General features: G+C 39.6%; 1 protein-coding gene across 15 annotated transcripts in view; it reads left to right on the top strand.

Annotated features, from left to right (window-relative positions):
• elna (elastin a) overlaps positions 1 to 21,568 on the top strand; it is a 58,577-nt gene that overhangs the window by 17,553 nt on the left and 19,456 nt on the right. For 8 of the 15 annotated variants that reach the window (XM_039824729.1, XM_039824657.1, XM_039824704.1 and 5 more), the window contains exons 6-28: positions 6,587 to 6,652; positions 7,346 to 7,408; positions 8,788 to 8,817; positions 9,883 to 9,924; positions 10,342 to 10,416; positions 13,189 to 13,236; positions 13,329 to 13,391; positions 14,028 to 14,060; positions 14,177 to 14,251; positions 15,640 to 15,681; positions 15,776 to 15,832; positions 15,922 to 15,972; positions 16,096 to 16,167; positions 16,610 to 16,672; positions 17,283 to 17,333; positions 17,440 to 17,511; positions 17,791 to 17,853; positions 17,957 to 17,992; positions 18,166 to 18,369; positions 18,933 to 18,995; positions 19,128 to 19,163; positions 19,337 to 19,504; positions 21,479 to 21,568. The exon at positions 21,479 to 21,568 is cut by the window's right edge and continues 30 nt beyond it. In XM_039824729.1, coding sequence (XP_039680663.1) covers positions 6,587 to 6,652; positions 7,346 to 7,408; positions 8,788 to 8,817; positions 9,883 to 9,924; positions 10,342 to 10,416; positions 13,189 to 13,236; positions 13,329 to 13,391; positions 14,028 to 14,060; positions 14,177 to 14,251; positions 15,640 to 15,681; positions 15,776 to 15,832; positions 15,922 to 15,972; positions 16,096 to 16,167; positions 16,610 to 16,672; positions 17,283 to 17,333; positions 17,440 to 17,511; positions 17,791 to 17,853; positions 17,957 to 17,992; positions 18,166 to 18,369; positions 18,933 to 18,995; positions 19,128 to 19,163; positions 19,337 to 19,504; positions 21,479 to 21,568 — 1,563 coding nt within the window. The remainder of the gene's footprint in view (positions 1 to 6,586; positions 6,653 to 7,345; positions 7,409 to 8,787; positions 8,818 to 9,882; positions 9,925 to 10,341; positions 10,417 to 13,188; positions 13,237 to 13,328; positions 13,392 to 14,027; positions 14,061 to 14,176; positions 14,252 to 15,639; positions 15,682 to 15,775; positions 15,833 to 15,921; positions 15,973 to 16,095; positions 16,168 to 16,609; positions 16,673 to 17,282; positions 17,334 to 17,439; positions 17,512 to 17,790; positions 17,854 to 17,956; positions 17,993 to 18,165; positions 18,370 to 18,932; positions 18,996 to 19,127; positions 19,164 to 19,336; positions 19,505 to 21,478) is intronic. The other 7 variants (XM_039824712.1, XM_039824696.1, XM_039824658.1 and 4 more) reach the window with 7 other exon arrangements.

Raw genomic sequence — 21,568 nt, 5'->3', positions numbered from 1 at the left:
TTTTAAAAGTATAGTATTTTGAAATGATGTGAGTTACTGACATTATCTCACCTTAGTACAATGTTTAGATTTCTCAATACTTATCTAGACCCATTTATGGACAAAATGACTTGTGAAGATAAATATTTTTTAAATTACTTTGGCCTTATACAGTAGGTATTCTGATGTGTTAGTCCATGTTGCAATACCTCTACATAAATGTAATCTACAATATGGTCAACAGCATTTCCACTGTCAATGACAATTTATCTGTCATTTGTTTTCCTTTGTAGAGCATCCCATACGTTTGTCATAGTGAAATGCCTCAGATGGCTGCACAATGATCATAGCCTTTATAATGACAGAGGAACTTGGAAATGCTTTTGAGGCTGACTAAATGAATCTAACGTCAGTGTTTCAATGTGCATGTTTTGAGTCCAGGCGACCTGTCGAACATTAGTCTCAACCCTGAGTTGTCAGAAAAGTATTCAGTAGAATAGCAGTTAGATGCATATGTGGACCATCTGGAAGAGGAAACACACTTGGCCATTGTTGTGTTTGTTGACTGGTTTTCTCGCCCTTTGAATTATTTGCACAATTGAACTTCTCTAGACATGGAATATGCTTAATAGAAAGTAGTAATGTTGTTCCAAATTGAAAGTGCACATGTACTCTGTGTACTACTCTATACACAGTACATGCTGTGAGTGTGTCTGCCAAGCTAAAATGGACAATGATATGAGCACTAGGCTAGGGATACTCTTCAGACATACTCAGGGGCTCAGTGTTGGCAGAGCAACTGTGGCATTCCTTTAGAAGTAGTTAAAAAGTAGAACAGCAGTTTCTCACAGAAACTTGAAAGTGTTTGGTCGACTTGAAAGCTTATAGCATAGCTTGTTCTGCTCTGTATGACTTGTAGCATAAACAGTAACATCATAAAGATATGGTGTAAGACATGGTGTACAAATGAACACAGTTTGAATTAAGGGACAGCCGTAATGGTCTTTGCACAGATGTGTTTGAAATAAAGCATGTGTTTGTGGAGGTAAGAGACTCACAACAAGGACTCAGGCTGGTGAAGTCACTGGGCAGCAGCCTAGTTTGGCACAGTGGCAGTGCTTGTAATCCACATAATGTGTAATGGTGACTTTTACAGTTAACGTTAATTTGGAGCCATTTGTAAGACGCCTCAGAGATGATGTGTGTGTTCTGATGCCAAAGTGCGTGGTTTGATGAAACCCTCCAAAGTTGCTTCATCATTGTAAGTGCTTACAACATAATGAAACAGAGCACATTCTTATCTTTAGTATGATGCAATTGTCCCCTATAATAATAAAGAAAATGACCACCCATACCAATAATGGCTACACTGATTTTGACCTGGACGCTGCCCCAAAAGCAAAGATGGTAAAAAATGAAGCAACCTTAGACCCTTTCCCTTTGTTTCTGTAGGAGCTCTGACAGTTGTGCGCTTGGGGACATCTGGCAGAAAGGGAGGCTGAGGCTTTGGGACCTCTCATTGATAGTGTCAATGACTCCATGGAAAAGGAAAGCGAAAACAATAAAAGGCTTGCCGCCAAAGTCGGCTGGCTCACACCAGCCAGAGAGGGAGAGAGTTTGTGTGTAGTGGTGTGACTGTGTGAATGCTTAATTAGTCCAACATGCGACTAATCCAGCTTCTCACAGTTCTGTGCCCGTGACTGACAGCACAGAGAACCTGGAAGTGACAAGGAGCAGGGGAGGTCACAGGAGAGGGAGGGCGGAGAGGAAGCAAGGGGAGCTTGAATGTGTCCACTTGTCTCACGCAATCTGGAATCACTACAGCACCTCACATCATTCTGCTTTCATCCAGCTTGTCCCGCGTCACCTCGTAAGAATGCAATCTATCCACCAACTTGGAAGTGGAACAGTGTGATAATTTGATACTGATAAAAATCTGGTGTCATGACAGTGAAGGACATAATGGTGGGCTTTGCATTAAAAGGGACCACAGCCGAAGAACAGAATCTTTCTGTCAATCACAGTAAAATGCTGATTCTCTGGGGACCTCCAGAGAGGCTTTGAAGATGAAGTTATCATGAAGATTTTCCATCACATTACGTAAAATTGCAGCGTTTGCACTGCCATAGCACAGCTCTGTGCTTCTTGCAACTATCCTTTACTCTTTGTGTGTTTGTGGTTTGTACACTAATCATTTTTCACATTGACACAGGTTTCTGACTCAGATAAAGTATTAAAGAGACATATGTGTTTAATCATGTCCCCTGGCTTCTCAGTAAACAAACATTTGTTCTTAGACCGTTCACCTGATTAAATATAAGCTAAAACAAAGAATGTGGTGACATTCCAGAGCTCCAGCTACGAAGTCTGCTTTCCACGGGTCTGCCGTCAGTTACAGTGGATCTCTGCCATGGAATTCTTTGCTCTCTTAAATTAAACCCTCCGCCAGGCCCAGCTGGTTCACAAAATAAAAAGAAGGGGAGAGGGGGAGGAGATGGAAAGGAGCAAGCAAATCCATCTTTCCCTCCTTACGTTTGGCTTCCTCTGGTTGCTACTATTAACACCTCACATCTTGTCGGCGCAACCCCTTAGACAACTTTTTAAGGAGAAAGAGCGAGAGAAAAGAGAAAAGGATGGAGAAACAGGAGTAAGAGACAGATACTGAGAGCCGAAGACAATGTTTTTATTGTCTCTTGTATTCCTTTAATTCTGAAACAGAGGATTACCTTACCTAACCCCAATGGAGCATGAGCTAGACATTTCAGTTTTGAGATTGAAACCAGATATTTCTGTTCACACTGGCCCGCATCCATCACTTGTGCTGGACCTGAGTTTGAGAACATGACTGGTGACTGAAAGAACTAGCCATGCTGTCTGGCCCGTTTTATTCCAGTGCCAGGCTTCAGTTTAAATACCAATGCACATGACATGGTACAGCAGGAGGCAATAACTATGGCAGCCTGTCCCTCATCACATTTTCATTCCTCTGAAAACCAGACTCCTTCGTTGTCAGAGAAGGTCTAGACTTGCATTTACTTGTGTACCCTCACTGAGATCATTCTTAAACCAGCCACCACAAATTAATCACCACTGTTGGGCGATGCTCAGTTATTCACTGCCACAACATCCCAGATTTCACCTCAACAACCTGCAGGTGCAGTGGTCTTTTCTGAATGGAAACTGGCTACTAAACCATGTGTCTGCCACACTTTATTCAGAAATCTAAATGGAGGAAACTATGATGCATTGCAGTACTGCATCAGTTACCTTCCAATTTCCTTGGCCACTAGTCCTCTCTCCTGTGTAGTATTGGGTTTCTGTCCCTTCCATCTTGTACACTGAGTATTGACCTTTTGTAGGGTTTCTTTGTCCAAGGTCTGAAGGCATTTGGGATTTCAAGTGGTCTCTAATAAGCCACTACATTAGTGAACTGAAATCCTTCAGCTTGTCAGCAATCAACTAAATACTGGGAGCAGCACCAAAAATAGCGATGATTTGATATCAGGGTCATGGTGCAGACTTTCCATGTGTGTGGTTCATGACAACAAACAACATTGGTGTAGACTTCCAATAATGTGTGAGCTAAGACAGGTCTATTTTTGTGAGCTGACGTGCTGTAACAATAGTAGTCCAACAAAAGCATGCTTGTTTGAGCTGACAGGATGGCGTAAATATAGCTAAACTGAGAACTTTTGTACAAAAACCCTACCCTCCCAAATATACAATAAGTGGATGGATGCCAAACAGAAAATGGTCCAGATTTGGTTATTGTGTCCTCTCACTTTGACCCTGAAAATACACAACCTCCAGGGTAGTATTTTTTACTTGTTTTATTTTCCCAGTGTCTATTCATGTCAGAAGTACATACCGTAAAGTTTCTTTTCCTTTCCTTCATGTCTAAACCTTGTGTCTGCCCAAGGCCTACACTCATGGTCACACACACAAACACACACCCTATCAGGCTGACTTCTGCGTGTCTGTGTCTTGTCTTGTCTTGATCTCAATTCAAAGAGTTGAGCTCAACGTGGCAGGTGCTGGTCGACCCTGAGCACAACTGCCAAAGCCAGGTTGGGTTATGCACATGTGAGCACAAGTGAGCCAGATGATGGATGAATAAATAAAAAAAAGGCTCCACAGTCCTGCCTGTCTTCACTCTCTCTTCATGTTTCTCCTTCATTGGCACGCATAATCTCTGTTGCGCAGACTGTGCCAGGGTTTCCCCCAGTGTATTGCAAGCCTGGTGGCCCACCGGGCCTAAGTCTCTGGGAATTATTTTTTAATGTATTTTGAATATGTTTTTTAAACTACAGTTACAGTGGAGCGGCTCGGTTGGAAACTTAGACGTGGTCATATTTTCAAATCTCCAGCTAGCTTTTAGCACTAACTTAATGTAGAGCCCTATGAAATCTGTGTTAAGCTTTTTTAAATTCTCAATTTCGTGATTCCGTCCATGATTCTGTTATCACAGAAACTATAAGGCCCTACCATAATGCTGCCATCAGTCTGTGATTTTTTTTTAAATACACTTGCCACCGAACTTAGCAACTTTCTGGTTTCTGGTTTTCCAACACTAACAGTGACAAACACACCTCAGACTGGCCAATGAGACATTCTGTAATCTGGAGGCTAGACCAGACAGTACAGTTTTAAAAAAAACATTTAAAGCCAGACAGTTATTTTAAGGGTTTTATGTATCAGCAGTGTTTCATGTATCTTTTAACTATCTTGTTTTTTGTTCATTTCCTTTAACATTTTTATGGTATGTGGAGCTCACTGATAAAAATGAGACAAATGAGACAGATTCCTTGTGTCAACACAAGAGACAGTGGAAAAAGGGAAAGATCAGTCTGATTTATATAAGAAATGATTACTGTTGTTATTACTTCGAGGTGTGTCTGGGGATGGTTGAGCAATCGAAGATAATCAAGCTGAAAGCTTTGAAGGAGATGGATTATTGCAGAGACGCTTAGCTTAGCGTCTGGGCTTGCATTGCATGCTCAGTCTGCTTGTCAAGCCCTTGGCAAAGCCAGTGCCCACATTTATTTTGACTAGGTCATGAAACTCCACACTTCCAACTTTCTCTCTGTCTCTCCCAGCACATTCCTCCTCCTCTTCATCAATATCATTACCTGCACCCTGCAGATTTCTAGACTCTCTCACCCTCCAGTCGGATCTGTTCACCCCCACCCTCTTGTTCAGCTTGTTTCCCATGCTTAGTTGCTCTCACCCCAGATTTTTGGTTTATAAGTATTGATGAAAACAAGTTCCTTGGTGGACTAGCTTGCTGGCAGCATTCACATTTCTTCTTGTTTAAAAAAACGTCATTACCCCAACACGTTTATCTCTGATTGGGGAACTTGTTCAGCACACAGCTTCTTTTAATACAACTCATTTGCCGTATCATATGCCGGAATCATGTGCAGCTGTTCTAAAAACATGGAGTAGCCTACCATATGTTAGGCCTAGCAAATAGGAATATATCACTTTGACAGTTATCTGGAGAAGTTCAGTTCAACTTAATGAATATAGATTTAAATAATATTCAGCCTTCACCCACTTTTCCATATACTGTATATACACTGAAAAATATTACACATGGCTTTTAGTATTCTTTATGTTTTTGGGACGTCTGACATACCAAAGGTCAACAATGTTAGGTAGAGTTTTCCTGATGTATTAAATTACCTTTTTTAATTTTGTTAATTTTGTTTTCACTTCTTATTTGCTTTTCCAGTTCCAGCCACTAGACCCAAACATTGCAAGCCTTGAATTACAAGTATTTTCCTATTTGAAGACTTCTAATTACACTTGTAAATATGCATGTTTCAAAATGTATGGCTGAGATAGAAGTAGAAAACACTACTTAGTTTAACATTCTATATGTATAATGTTATTGGCTGTACAGTAGGTTCCACTTTCTCATTTGGGCTCCCACTTTTAAGGGTCTTTCAATCTCTTTCAATCCATGAGCAGGTGATGAGCATTTTGTTTTATGTCCTTTTCCTTTTTCCACACTTTTTCCATGTCTTCTTTTCAGATTTTTTGTTCCTGTCTGCAAGCAGAAACCCAAGCTGGGATATGACTTTATTCATGTGTCAAGTCAGGCCAAAATCTTTAGCGGCCCATAGATTAGTTTGGGGCTTTTGGTCTCGGAAAGAACATACTGCTCCCTCCAGTGTTTAGAATACAGCATAACCAGATGGTCAACCATTTTTGATGTTTTGTCTATCATGTTTCTTAGTCGTTGGGGTTCAACTCTTTCCACAGTGCCCAATGTGCAGTCCTTGGCTCTTGAAACATAAATGTTTTAATTTTAATTAAGCACACATGATATTGTGTCATATTTCATGTAATTTGTTTTTTTAAATGTACAGTATGTATTACTTGAAGGTCCTGGAAAATGTTTTGCTGAAAGATGGAGTAGTGGGTTATTTTTATTGAAGGGTTATTACTGCTGAATAAATCAATAGTAACTCATTATAACCATCGTGAAGAAAACTGTGCTTATTTTCTTTGACTCCCCTTGCCCTCATCTACAGTTTGTAGTACAGTCATTCTCACTCTACTTTCCCTCTACTGCCTGTCTATCATTTTCTTTCCCATCCAGGTTATGGCAATCTAGGAGTCAGTGGTCTTGGAGGTGGTGGCCTAGGAGCTGGAGGGTATGGAGGAGGTGAGTACCTGTAGCCTGAAATTAAAACTGGAATTGGCGGTGTGTGTTTGAGCATAAGTGTAACATTAATGCTGCATTTCCACTGCATAGTTTGGCACTGCATAGTTTGGCACTGCAATACTTTTAATTCATTAGCAAAAGTTGTGGATAGTACTTAGTACATTTTTTGGTACCACTTCGGTCGAGGTTCCAAGTGATGGTGGAATTAAAACACTGCAGACCACTGATTGGTCGGAGAGGATTGATGTAAAAATAAAATAAAATAAAACTAAATCAGTAAATGCACAGGCAATTAAGTGATATCGCGCAGTTGTTGTGTGGAAATAAAAATCCCGTACTTTTTGTCTGAGACCAAGACAAAACTGAGTAAAAATGCAGTCAATTTTGTGACGACACCCACCGGAAGGGGTTGAGACACCGTAAACAAAGTGATGGAAAGAGAGGAGGGCTAACGTTAGGGGTAAGGCTAACTCCTTATCGGCTTTTACGACGCAGCATTTTCCTCGTCAATGTACAGTCTTTAGCAAAAAAAATGGTGGTTGCAGTCTGGAGCCCTGTCGGCAGTGGAAAACGAAATAGAGAAAAGGACCATGTAGTGGAAATAAGGAATTAGTTGACAGTAGGTTAGAACATTCTCTCTATAACTAAATACATTTTAAACCTCACTCACCTTTGCACCTTTGTTTCATTTAGGTGGTTATGGTGGAGGCACCGGGGGCTTTTTCCCAGGAGCTGGACAGAAGGCTGCTAAAAGAGGTACAGCAGATGTAAGAAAATGTATGGATAGAAATGTAACATTAGTTTTCTGCAAAGGGAGTGATGGCCCCAGTTAAATGGTGCCATGAATTGAATGAGTGATTTATATTGATTGGTTGATATCCTGTACATAAACCCATAATGACATCCTTTTCCTCCCAAAGCAAAAAACTTTAGGGGCCTCATGAGCTCCAACTTGAGTCCCAGTGACTTTTATAATGAAGAACTACATTTAGCATCTCCTACTCTATGACACTGATCAGACAGAGTGATTTTTAGCTGCCTGGGGCGGCTGTTTGTAATTTTTTTCAATGAGAGTGCAGACTCTGTCTGATCAGGGCGTCGTTAAGTTGTGGTGTGCAATGCGGTGCGCCTCATGTTTGCAACCTGCAAAACACGCTCTGTCTGACAGGGGCCTATGGCAGTCACCTGGTGTAATCTACTTCTGGTGAAATGGACTTTTTTTAAGTTATTTGCAGCTCTGAGTGTTTATTACTTTGTCAAATGGAAAGATGTTGCTTTAGCTGATCATAGAATTTGTAATATTTCAAAAACTATGATTTTGAAGATATAAATTAGACTAGAACATAGCAGAAATCAGACAGGTTGGTGTATTTCTTATTATTTTTGCGTCTTGAGTATAAGACATCACTTTTTCCTTGACTTTTAAACAAGCATTTCTTCAAAAACTGTTGTCAGTGCATGAGGCTAACTGACTCTGATGGAAACTGCGGGTCATCAAATATGATGATGTAATATTGGTTGTTAGAACGACACACTGATCCTGTTCCTCTTGCTTGTTTGTTGTTGTTTGTTTTGATGACTGCAGTCAGTGATATTATGTGGCTTTCCACTCGGTTTCAACCTTCAGTAAAAACAGTAAAAATGCCTCAAATTCCAGGTACCCAAGTTTGGTTCTCATATTCCTTTTTCCATTTTTTTACTTATGGTGAAAGATCCCTCTCAAGCTGGAATGGAAATGGTGTGCTATTTTTTAGAACCAGAAAGATTATCTAATGTTAAACATCCTTTTGTGTGGTTTATTGCAAACTCCGGCACATGAAGATTCAAATTGAGGCATGAGTTATCAGTAAAGGTATTATCAACATTAACTGTGATACTACTACTTTCATTATTGTTTCACTCAGACTATGGTGGTCATCTGCCCTCCTGCCTGTTTTAGGAGGTTATCAACTGGAAAAATATTCAACTTGGTTAATGCTTGGTTTGAGCCACATTGTTCCACATTAAAATCAATTGATGTTGCTGAAACAACAACATAAACAACCAGAATTGTTCTGATCAGGTTCCTTGAGGGTTATTTCCTAAGTCATTTATATTGATAAATACCACTGGAATTCTGGTTGTCCTAATCACAGGCGCAGGAGGCCATCTGCTACCACATGGAGGTAAGCTAATTATTGGCCTGATGACAGACTACTGTACAAACTTGAACTGTGCTGTATGAACTTTGATAGATCTGCATGCTTGCATGTTATGAGAAAGCCAAAATGAATGTTTCGAATTAATTGTACCTCAGCATGAAAAACCCTATTTGGCACATGTACATTTTTATGGTGTACCTGCAAACCTTGGACTGTTTGAACTTCAGCAGAGCCCATCGTGACCTTAAAGTCTGTGCCGTGTATAATATATGCACATGATTTGCTAGAAATTAGGCAGGCTGATTAAGCATGGACTCTGGAGGGCCTAATCATGGCCAGGACTGTACTATGGCAAACAGCCTACTCTTAAGTATTGGTTGGCAGGGACAAAACTGCAGTCCCGAGAATCAGTCTGTGCTCTTTCATGAGACTCAAAATAACAATTAATTCCCCAGAAAGAGCACAGATAAAACAAAGCATTCCCTTGCCAAATTTTTTCTTTACCAAATCTCCCAGGCCACATACTTACAGGCAGTGCGCAATGTCTGTCCGACAAAGTATGGGGAATTTAAGATTAAAAATGTAAAAAAAAAAAAAAAGAGTTTAAACAAACAAAGCAATGTGTTTTATCCTGCTGCCAAGCTCCCTTGCAAGTAAACCTGACGGCTCATTTCCTGCACGAGGGGATAGCCAAAGAAATGAGGCATTTCATGAGGCAAGGCAAATGCCATGCATGCTGACTGCCTCTCCTGATTAGATTAAAACATAGCCATGTTGCTTTTGATCACAAGGTGATGACAGACTTGTAGAGCCAGATTAGCTGCTCTCAATACCAATGGTCAGTCTATGGGTCTGGCTCCCTGCTGAAGAGGTCAATTCTAGCACAAGCCACACACCTGCTCATTACTCCTTTTCAGTATCACAGGGCCCTCTAGCGGTACAACAATATAATTCTTGTGTTGGAAGGTTTGCATTACTCTGATGTTCACAAATGTATTAATGACTATTAATTAATTAACTATTAATGACTAACCTGAAATTGTATATTTATATTTAGTATGTATGTCTGTGCACTTTGTACTTAAATAGGGACTGGAGGAACAGGAACTGGAGCCGGAGTGCCTGCTGGAGGCAAGACGCACACAACAGATCATTCTGCCAATTTTTTTCTTTTTTATTTCATTTTGCACTATTTATTTTTGTGTTTCTCACACTGTGACTTCTGCCTCCCAAGGATTCACAACACTGTTCCCATTCTCTTTAACATTTTTTACTTTAACGCTTTAGGAATAGTACAACATTTCATAAATTGCAAATTTGTTCTTCGTCAGATACAGTGGAATTGATTTATTTGGTGATGAGCCACTTTGGGTTCCAAACATAGTCCTTTTCCTAATGTTATAAAGTAAAGAAGACCAGTTAACAGTGTTGAGAGTCCTTGGGAGACAGTAATTACTGTTGTTTGGATTCAGCGCTTGACAAAAAACGATGTGTGAATGAATGTGAATCTGTTCAATATGCCAAGTAACAATCACTCTCTCTTTTTAGTACCTGTTATTCCTCAGACTGGCCTTCCAGGAGGGGGCGGTGCTGGTGCTGGAAAGAAAGCTGCCAAAGTCCCAGGTTTTGTAGACTCAACAATAAACTCCAAAGGCTGAAGGCAGATGAAGGATGCAGCTTACTAGGCAGCAGAGCCAAATCAAATTAATTTTTCCATGCCAGATGTTTGGTGTGCTTGAAATTCTTTCTTTTAATTATGCAAGTTATTTGCAAAATAATTATGTTTATTACACTTTAAATACAGCGGAGTTGATCCAATATGCTTTACAGAGCAAGGAAAAATAGAACAAAAGCAACATACATACATACAAGGTGTACATACAATAACTAGCTGTGAAATGCAATGACTATATTCTTGTTATACGTTTTCCTTAAATGTTCTTTAAGTATCCAAACATTATCTCTTCTGTGCTAGCAGGAGGCTGTGGAAACATTTGGCTAGTTTTAAAACTCCAACATCCAATATTATGATTGTTCTTAAATAGAAGATTTCACTGATAAATATATGAAATAAACAGCTTCATAAATATGAGCCCATGAAGCCAAACCCCGCAGCACCTATGTAGATACAGCAAGTAGTTTTATCAGCCACAGAAAGATTACATGCAATAAATTAAGCTAACAAGTAGCCTATTTTGTAAGATGCCAGCAGCACCTGCCTGGCTTTGCTGCATCCTGTCTGGCTCTTTTTGTGGTAGTGTTGTGTCATAAAGATTGAAATACATATTGACATATAGGCTACATTCAGACTGCAGGCAAAAGTGGCCCAAATCCGTGAACACTCAAATCTATCCCAGATCTGATTTTTTCAAATCCGATTCAGGCCACTTCCATATGTGGTCCTGAGTCAGACCCAGGTCCTATTATTTTCAATGCGGCCGCAGTGTGAACAACCAACATAGATTTGATGCGACTTTTACGTCAATAATCCTCACTGCGCCTAGCGCCCTCTCTCCATACTGTCTATGCCTCTCTCCCCATGGGGAGGGACGGGGCCCCCTGCTCCCAGTGCGGCTGTCAACCGGGGCGGACTGTCCTCAGTGCGCCCCAACTGCGTCGCGTCACCAGGGCGGGGATCGGCTCACGTAAAAGGCGTCAGGGATGCAACCCACCCGACCCGTCTTGAAACACGGACCAAGGAGTCTTTGTCAGAGGGTCGCCCCGTATGGAGGAAATATTTATTCATAATTAAAATTGAAAGTCCAAAGAGAAATTGAAAGTCCAAAGAGAAAACAAAGCGAGATGAAATTAAAAATATAATTTTTTTTTTCATTTGGCTTTGGCTTTTTAATTTAATATTTGGCTTTTGAATTTCAATTTATCATTGGCTTTTAATTTTTATTTAATATTTGGCTTTTGAATTTCAATTTAACATTGGCTTTTAATTTTCATTTAATATTTGGCTTTTGAATTTAAATTTAACATTGGCTTTTAATTTTCATTTAATATTTGGCTTTTGAATTTCAATTTAACATTGGCTTTTAATTTTCATTTAATATTTGGCTTTTGAATTTTCTGAAACGAAAGGGGTGCAGAGGCACCTTATGAACAGCAGGGGGAGCTGACTGTTGGGGAGCATCTGTCTGAAGCTTCACCACCAGGCTGGTTTGGCCTCTTATTTCACATGATAGAAAATGATGATGTACATTTCATGCAACAATCGTGAAGTTTTCATGTAGTTACTATAATTGGGCCCGTGTTAGTGAGGACTACATTAGGACTGTATTTAAAGCTGATTCTGGTTTCCAACTTCAGCTGCAGACAGATGCTCCCCAACAGTCAGCTCCCCCTGCTGTTCATAAGGTGCCTCTGCACCCCTTTCGTTTCAGACCCTCCCACCAGCCTTTGGGCCACGCCTCCTCATTTACATTGACATGTGTCATGTCCAAATGGAAATTCAAAAGCCAAATATTAAATGAAAATTAAAAGCCAATGTTAAATTGAAATTCAAAAGTCAAATATTAAATGAAAATTAAAAGCCAATGTTAAATTGAAATTCAAAAGCCAAATATTAAATGAAAATTAAAAGCCAATGTTAAATTGAAATTCAAAAGCCAAATATTAAATGAAAATTAAAAGCCAATGATAAATTGAAATTCAAAAGCCAAATGTTAAATTCAAAAGCCAAAGCCAAATGAAAAAAAAAATAATATTTTTAATTTCATCTCGCTTTGTTTTCTCTTTGGACTTTCAATTTCTCTTTGGACTTTCAATTTTAATTATGAATAAATATTTCTTCTATAGCCCCGTGGCGCAATGAAAGTGAGAGCTGGCGCGCGCCGGCTGAGGTGGGATCCCGGCCCCTCGGGGTCGGGCGCACCACCGGCCCATCTCGCCCGCGCCGTCGGGGAGGTGGAGCGTGAGCGCGTGCGATAGGACCCGAAAGATGGTGAACTATGCCAGGGCAGAGCGAAGCCAGAGGAAACTCTAGCGGTCCTGACATGCAAATCGGTCGTCCGGTCACACAGACCTGTGTAGTGAATTTGCAGCCATAAAAAGGCCAAAATAGCCAAATTGGCTCTCTTTCTCTTCATTCTTCTCCTCCTAAGCACCTGCTCATTAATGTTACAACTGCCATTACACAAACATTTTGAAATAAAAGCGAAAATGCTTACTTCCTCCATAACCTCCCTAACTTTATAAGCAACAGCGCACTGTGTCTGATGTCATTGTTATTGTTCTTTTGCGCATGCGGCTCGATCAGTTCGAAATGGCAAACAGTTCACACTGGAGAAAAAAAAAGCAGATTATTGTTTCTAATGCATGCCAGATCCCTCTCAGATTTTTAAATGTGTATGCAGAAGTGCAGTACTATCCTCTCTTTGGCTGTGGCAGGTGTGGGTGTGCCTGGACTTTACCAAGGTGGACTGGTGCCAGGACAAGGTTTGTCTCTTTCATAGATTAATCTACCATGTGAACGGTCAATGCTTTTGCAAACAAGAACTGTTTTTTGTTGTTGCTCATGACTCCTTCAGGGTTTGGCGGACGTGGAGTTCTGCCTGGGGTGGCCACAGGCACCGACCTTAATCCCAAATCAAGTAAGGTTTAGTTTTTTACTCATGAATGTTGACTGATTTGGAATTTCTTTCATTGCCATTGAATGTCGGTTGTATTTTTTATTTTTCTATTTTTACTGCCTTTTTTAAATAAAATAAAAACATGGCAAAGGCAGCAGTACACAATATAATAATACAATACTTCAACAGACAATACAAATAGATCTTAAATTTAACACGTGCAAAAAAACTAAATAAATGAATAAATTGGAAACATGGAAAATCATAATAATAAAAATAATAATGAATTGAGTTAAAATAACCGTAGTTGTCAAAGAACATTATCCAAAAATGTTATTGGTCTGTATGCAGTTTATCCAAAGAGTAATGCTGCCAGACCACAATTGTACGGAGTCTATTTAGTTTCAAGGCCAGTGTTCAGTTTACTGAGTTTGTTTCATTCCTGAAACTCTGTCCATTATTTCTAGTATATTTCCTGTATTTTTGGTTTGTGTGTGAGTGAATATGTGTGTATGTCCTTAGTAACTTGCTGCTTGTAACAGAGTAATTTCGCAATTTGGGATTAATAAAGTCCATCTATCTGTCTACATTTAAACAATAATCTTCATCAATCATTATCTAAGTGACTGACTGGATTATGCAATTCTTCTATTACAGTTGGAGGGGGGGGACAAGGAAATCAAGGACCAGGTAACTTTATTTATGATTATTGCTGTATTGTCTTATTACAAACAAATGCATTTGTATTTTTGTCAGTATCATTGGTATTAGCTGATCAGGATTTAAATGTATGTTTTCTGTCCCAGGAGGCCGTGGGTATGGTGGGCAAATGCAGCCAGGAGTGTTCCACGGATACCCCCTCAAATCCCCCAAAGTGCAAGGTGTGATCACAAACTATAACGTAACTGTGTTATTCAGAAGTTACATTCTTCTGTTCATATGATGTGATATGTTCACAGCGACTATTTGAACTTTGTCGATGTTACCTTTGTCTTACTTATGGCCTGATAACTGGCAATTCTATGGGTACCGCCCTTAGGTTTTCTATGGTGGGTTTGTTACTTAAAAGAGGTGAGTCTGTTTTTGGTGCCCCAGAAAGCTTCTTTTGATTTTGTTCAACTTTCTGATGGCCCCAAAAGCAGAACATTGCCTCCATTTGAGCTTTGTAGAGGTTCCCACAACAATGCTACTGTGCTCCTAGTCTCGCAGTGGATGAGACAATCCCAAACGCTGCTACTAATCTTAGTTGCAAAAGAGTAAGCTAGCTAACTCACCCATGACCATCAAGGTACTGCAAAATCCTATTAATGAAAGGATGACAGGTTTACAAAACTAAGTTTATTTAAAAAAAAAAAAATCACTTAAGGGCTTTTCGCAGGGAATGGTGTCTTGTATTACTGTACCTTGTAGAATTAAGTGAATTATGATTTATTTTCTTACTATTCTCTATTTTTTATCATTGTCCTCACATAATCACATCTGTATGATCACTGAAATGGCGGTTCTGCCTTTAAGTAACTATAATAGGTTATTTTCTGTCAATTATTGTCTATATTTGATGGTTAAGAGGAGATAATGAGAGTATCCACACATTTGACCACTGATCTTCAGCCATACTCAAACCAGATAAGAGTTTTTTTTAGGGTACACATGATATGTTTTAGATTTTTTTTAGACCTCTAATGAATCTGGTATGCTGTACATTTGTATATGAGAATTACTATCTAAACATGGCTTGCTGAAGCGTTATTTTAGATTAAAGACTACCTATGTGATAGTGGCAAAACAAGCTGCGCACCTTTAGCAGCACTGCAGAGAGGAAGAAAATCAATGATCCTGCTATGGTATATGCCAACCATAATTAAGTGAACTAGTGAATGAATATGTGAGACTTTCTTTATCCACCCGGAATACATAATACTAAAATGCTTCAAATGAGCTCTTACTAAACACACTGAAAAGCATAAATCTGCTGTAGCAATAATCTACATCTCTAAAATCTTAACTTTTACTGGTCACACGTACCTTTTCAATGTTTATGTGTAGATGTGAACAGCTGTTTTCATGTAATTTAAAGGAATATGTACTCTCTTTAAGTAATCTAGTAAATGTGGTGCATTTAAAGGGACTACACTGCATTTAAAAGAACAAGCAATGTCCCAAATTATTTATTTTAGATTACAGTTATTTAAGTACTTCGTTGCATATGATCATGTATGTGCAGAATCATTCTGGCTCCTCATTCTCTCAAATATTTTGTTCTCTTTAGGTGGCTATGGAGCAAAACCTGGAGGTGGAAAACTACCATATGGTAAAAAATACTTTTTTGTAAAGTTTTGCAAAAGTTTGGTATAACTGTGGCATCAGTTCAATGAATAATGATGTGTCACATTACAATGTTTCAGGTTACGGCTTTGGTAATGGTGATGCTGGGTCAAGGCCTGGATATCCTGTAGGAACTGGTGTGTGTTTTTATTTGCTGTTAATTGATATGGAGTAGCAAGGTAAAAAAAGACCAAAGAATGCCTAATATATTTCTTTCTTACTGCAGGAGTTGGGCCTGGGGGCATCTCACCTGCTCAGGCTAAAGCTGCCAAATATGGTAACCTACCACATTCATTACCTGGATAATGCTTTTCTATCAGGAAAAACATAATACAAGTTGTGTAACATCAGCACAGAACATCTTTGTATTTTATTAAAGTCTGTGATCTCTCTGCTCTAGGATTGGGTGGTGCTGGCAGTGTTGCTGGTGTTGCTGGCACCGGTGGACTGTATCCAGGGCAGGTGCCAGGAGGTATGTTTTTAGCAAAACTAAAAGTGTATAGCAATGTTAGCAATCTCATGACTGAAACGTTAATTCCACACCAGAAACAATGAACGAATAATACAATGAATATGTAAGAGACTTTCTGGATCCACCAGAAATACAAAATACAAAAAATGCAGCAATCCTAGATGAAAGCATCATTCTGCTGTAGTAATGAATTCCTTGGCATAAATCTTAACTTTAACTGGACTCACTATCCTCTTCAAAGGTTAAATGTATTTTTTATTTCTGAGGGAGTGGGGCCCGGCGGCATCTCACCTGTTCAGGCAAAAGCTGCTAAATATGGTAGCCTACCACATTCATGACCTGGACAATGCTTTTCTTTCAGGAAAAAATATGATACAAGTTGTGTAACATCAGTACAGAACATATTTGTATCTTACTAAAGTCTGTCATCTCTCTGCTCTAGGATTGGGTGGTGTTGGTGGTGTTGCTGGCACCGGTGGACTGTATCCAGGGCAGGTGCCAGCAGGTGTGTTTTTAGCAAAATTTAAAGATAATTCCACACCAGAAAACAGAATTGCTGGATGGTTTGTCTATATTTGATAGTTAAGAGGAGATAATGATGGTAAAAATGGAAAGAGAGAGTGGACACACATTTGGCCACAGTCTTCAGCCATACTCATAGCAGAGGTTTACAGTGTGCATGTGATATGCTTTAGATGGCATACATTATTTTTTATATTTCAACATCTGAATAATCTGGGTATGCTACTGTACATTTGTATATGAGAATTACAATTTAAACATGTATTGTTGATCGGCCGTGATAGTTGCAAAAAAAAGCGGTGCAAGTTTAGCAGCACTGCAGACAGGAGGCAAATGAATGACCCTGCGTCACTGTGGTGTATAGACTTTTCTATGGTGCAGGCCAACCATGATTAAGTGAACAAATTAATGAATAATACAATGAATATGTAAGAGACTTTCTGGATCCAGCAGAAATACAAAATATAAAAAATGCAGCAATCTTAGCTTAAAGCATAATTCTTCTGTAGCAATGAATTCTTTGGCTTAAATATTACCTTTTACTGGACTCACCATGCTCTTCAATGGTTAAATGTATTTTTTTCTTTCTGCAGGAGTTGGGACCGGTGGCATCTCACCTGCTCAGGCTAAAGCTGCTAAATATGGTAGCCTGGACAATGCTTTTCTATCAGGAAAAAACATGATACAAGTTGTGTGACATCAGTACAGAACATCTTTGTATCTTACTAAAGTCTGTGCTCTCTGCTCCAGGTTTGGGCGGTGTTGGAGGTGTTGGCGGTGTTGCTGGCACTGGTGGACTGTATCCAGGGCAGGTGCCTGGAGGTATGTTATCTAGCAAAACCTAAAGTCTATAGCCATGTTAATGCCCTTATGACTGAAAAGTTAATTCCACACCAGAAACAGAATTGTTGGATGGTGAAAAATCTTTGCCTATGGTTTAGAGGAGATAATGATGGTCAAAAAGGAAAGCGAGAGTGGCCACACATTTGACCACAGTCTTTAGCCATATTCACACCAGAGGTTTTTACATGTGATATGCTTTAGATGGCTTACATTATTTTATATTTAGATATCTGAAGAATCTGGGTTTGCTGTACACAGGTGTTGGTGGGTATGGCGGTGTTGGTGGCACTGGTGGACTATATCCAGGGCTGGTGCCAGGAGGTATAATATCTAGCAAAAAAAGAAAAAAACTAAACAAAACGTATATATTTTTGTTTTTGTAAAAATGTTATTATATGCTTCTCTATCTTTGAATATTTTACAGCGGGATATGGAGCTGGGTCCAAGGCTGCTAAATATGGTTAGAAACTTATTGTTTTTTTGTATCATGGAAGCATATTTAAAATCATATTGTCACACATATTTTTTCATTATCTATTCACTCATCCTATAAGAAGCTGAAAAGAATAGATCCTGAGTACTTAATATTACCTTAAGTTTAGTAAGAACCTCTTAATTTATATTGACTTGGAGGAGTACCAGGAGGAGTACCAGGAGGCGTACCAGGAGGGGTACCAGGAGGAGTACCAGGAGGAGTACCAGGGGGGGTACCAGGAGGAGTACCAGGAGGAGTACCAGGAGGGGTACCAGGAGGAGTACCAGGAGGAGTACCAGGAGGAGTACCAGGAGGTGCACCAGTGGTTGGATATTCACCAGCAGCCAAAGCCGCTAAATATGGTATGGTGTATAAATGGCTTTATGATATGCACTTTTTTCACATTATATTGTGCTATGACCTCAACATTTTTTACTTATGCATTCCCAAGTACAACATACTTACTCTATGTAGAGTAAGTATTAGCTATAATTATGTCTTGTCTTGCCCCCCTTGGCCATGTGCAGTGAAGGATTAGGATGGACAGGGGGAGTGGAAGACACTTGGGGACTATTAGGGACAGGAGGATACGGAGGACTGGGGGGCACAGGAGGACAGTTAGGGTGAGGAGGATACAGAGGACTGGGGGGCACAGGTGGAAAATTGGGGACAGAGGGACTGGGAGGAGGTGGAGAATATTCTGCTGCTGCCAAAGCTGTAAAATATGGTATGGAAATAGAATTGTTGCCTCTATTGATGGTTTAGAGGAGATAATGATGATACAAATGGAAAGCGAGAGTGGCCACACATTTGACCACAGTCTTCAGCCATACTCACACCAGAGGTTTTTACATGTGATATGCTTTAGATGGCTTACATTATTTTATATTTAGATATCTGAAGAATCTGGGTATGCTGTACACAGGTGTTGGTGGGTATGGCGGTGTTGGTGGCACTGGTGGACTGTATCCAGGGCTGGTGCCAGGAGGTATAATATCTAGCAAAAATGAAAAAAAACTAAACAAAACATCATAACCTCATAACTAAAATGTTCATTGCATTATTTTTTGTTTTTGTAAAAATGTTATTATATGCTTCTCTATCTTTGAATATTTTACAGCGGGATATGGAGCTGGTTCCAAGGCTGCTAAATATGGTTAGAAACTTAATGTTTTTTCTTATCATGGAAGCATATTTAAAATCCTTTTGTCACACATATTTTTTCATTATTTATTCACTCATCCTGTAAGTAGCTGAAAAGCATATATCTTGAGTACTTAATATTACCTTAAGTTTAGTAAGAACCTCCTAATTTATATTGACTTGGAGGAGTACCAGGAGGAGTACCAGGAGGAGTACCAGGGGGTGTACCAGGAGGGGTACCAGGAGGAGTACCAGGAGGGGTACCAGGAGGAGTACCAGGAGGAGTACCAGGAGGAGTACCAGGAGGTGCACCAGTGGTTAGATATTCACCAGCAGCCAAAGCCGCTAAATATGGTATGGTGTATAAATGGCTTTATGATATGCACTTTTTTCACATTATATTGTGCTATGACCTCAACATTTTTTACTTATGCATTCCCAAGTACAACATACTTACTCTATGTAGAGTAAGTATTAGCTATAATTATGTTTTGTCCTATCCTCCCTTGGCCATGTGCAGTGAAGGATTAGGATGGACAGGGGGACTGGGAGGCACTTGGGGACAATTAGGGACAGGAGGATACGGAGGACTGGGGGGCATAGGAGAACAAGTAGGGACATGAGGACTGGGAGGAGGTGGAGAATATTCTGCTGCTGCCAAAGCTGCAAAATATGATATGGGACTTTTTTTGTCAACTAAGGATAAAATCCAATTAAGATCAGAAACACCTTTTTTTTTCTTTGCTCAAGTCTCTCTTGCAAAAGATATCCTGATCTCAATGAAATTACCTTATTAATTAAAGGCTATAAACATGCTATGTAGATGGAGAACTTGTTTCCATACAGTCAAATCAAATATCTTCATTTTAAACAATTTTCATAAAACAGTAACGTTGGCAATATTTTTGACTGCAAAAAGGATGGTAGTCTGTAACTGTGAACATGGTCAGCTTTCATGTAGTACATTACAGAATTGCTGACTTTGTGGACTCATCAAATGTTTATTTAATCCATGCTACTTAAATGAAAACTGAATTATTTGTGATGGTGGTAACTTATCTAAAGTATACAATCCACCTACAGTAACAAAACCACACTAGGTTCTGTCTGTACTCAAAAGCATTTTGTTCCTATTTTCTATCTTAATTGCCAGGAAATTCATTTAAATGTACTAAATTTAACCATGGAGCTAGCTTTAGATGATTTATTCACACCTGGATTCACTGGCTCTGAAATATAGTGAGCAAGTCAGAAACCATGGCATTCTTTTTGATACGGATCTCAACTTTGAAAATCACATCACCAATATCACCAAAACAGCATTTTATCACTTAAAAACATATATCAAAATTTAGAGCATTTATTTCTCAAACTGACTCTGAGAAAGTGGTGCATGCATTAATCTCATGCAGGTTAGACTACTCTAAGACTTTATTTGGTCAGTAGGATGCCTTCAACTTATTCAAAATGCAGCAGCCAGAGTCCTTACATGTAACCTAGACATACATTTGAACACATTACTCTGGTACTCAAATCACTTCATTGGCTCCCGGTACAATACAGAATCACTTTCATAATCCTGCTAATAGCACTCCTGGGTTGCTCACCTGGTAGAGCGTGCGTCCATATATAGAGGTTTACTCCTCGACGCAGCGCTTGCTGCATGTCATTTCCCTTTTCTCTCCCTTTTATGTCTTAAGCTGTCCTATAAAAAATAAGGTCTTAAATGCCCAACAAAAAAAATCTTTAAAATCCTAAAACTAATAGTCTATAAAGCACTTAATGGTTTAGCTCGTCAGTATATCTCTGACTTGCTTACTGATCAGAACCTCATCAGACTTCTCAGGTCATCAGGCAGAGGTGTGTGTGTGTGTGTGTGTGTGTGTGTGTGTGTGTGTGTGTGTGTGTGTGTGTGTGTGTGTGTGTGTGTGTGTGTGTGTGTGTGTGTGTGTGTGTGTGTGTGTGTGTGTGTGTGTGTGTGTGTGTGTGTGTGTGTGTGTGTGAATTTGTATGGTCGCAATGCTCAAACCAGGCCCCCTGGTACCTATCATTACAACTTGGATAGAGCCTGCTTGATACCGCTTTTTAATGCAAAACCAGTGAAATAAAGGTGATGTTGCATACATCTGTTTATGTAGTATGCACAGGAAGGGGAAAGGCTCACTTCGGCTGCAGGGGTTGTTCATAGCACAAACTTTTTCAATCATAAAGTGCTCTTAATTCTTAATTGTTCGTTGTTTTAAATACTCTAAATTGAACTGCCAGTAAACTCACTCCAATTTTCTCCATACCACCAGCTTTACGTGGAAATACATTTGTCTTCCACAGGACCAGGGGGACTAGGAGCAACAGCAGGACTGGGAGGAACAGGACTGGGAGGAACAGGACTGGGAGGAACAGGACTGGGAGGTGGAGGAT

Source organism: Perca fluviatilis, chromosome 2 (assembly GCF_010015445.1).
Source record: "Perca fluviatilis chromosome 2, GENO_Pfluv_1.0, whole genome shotgun sequence".
NCBI lineage: Eukaryota > Metazoa > Chordata > Actinopteri > Perciformes > Percidae > Perca > Perca fluviatilis.
This window is presented reverse-complemented; position numbering and strand designations above follow the sequence as displayed.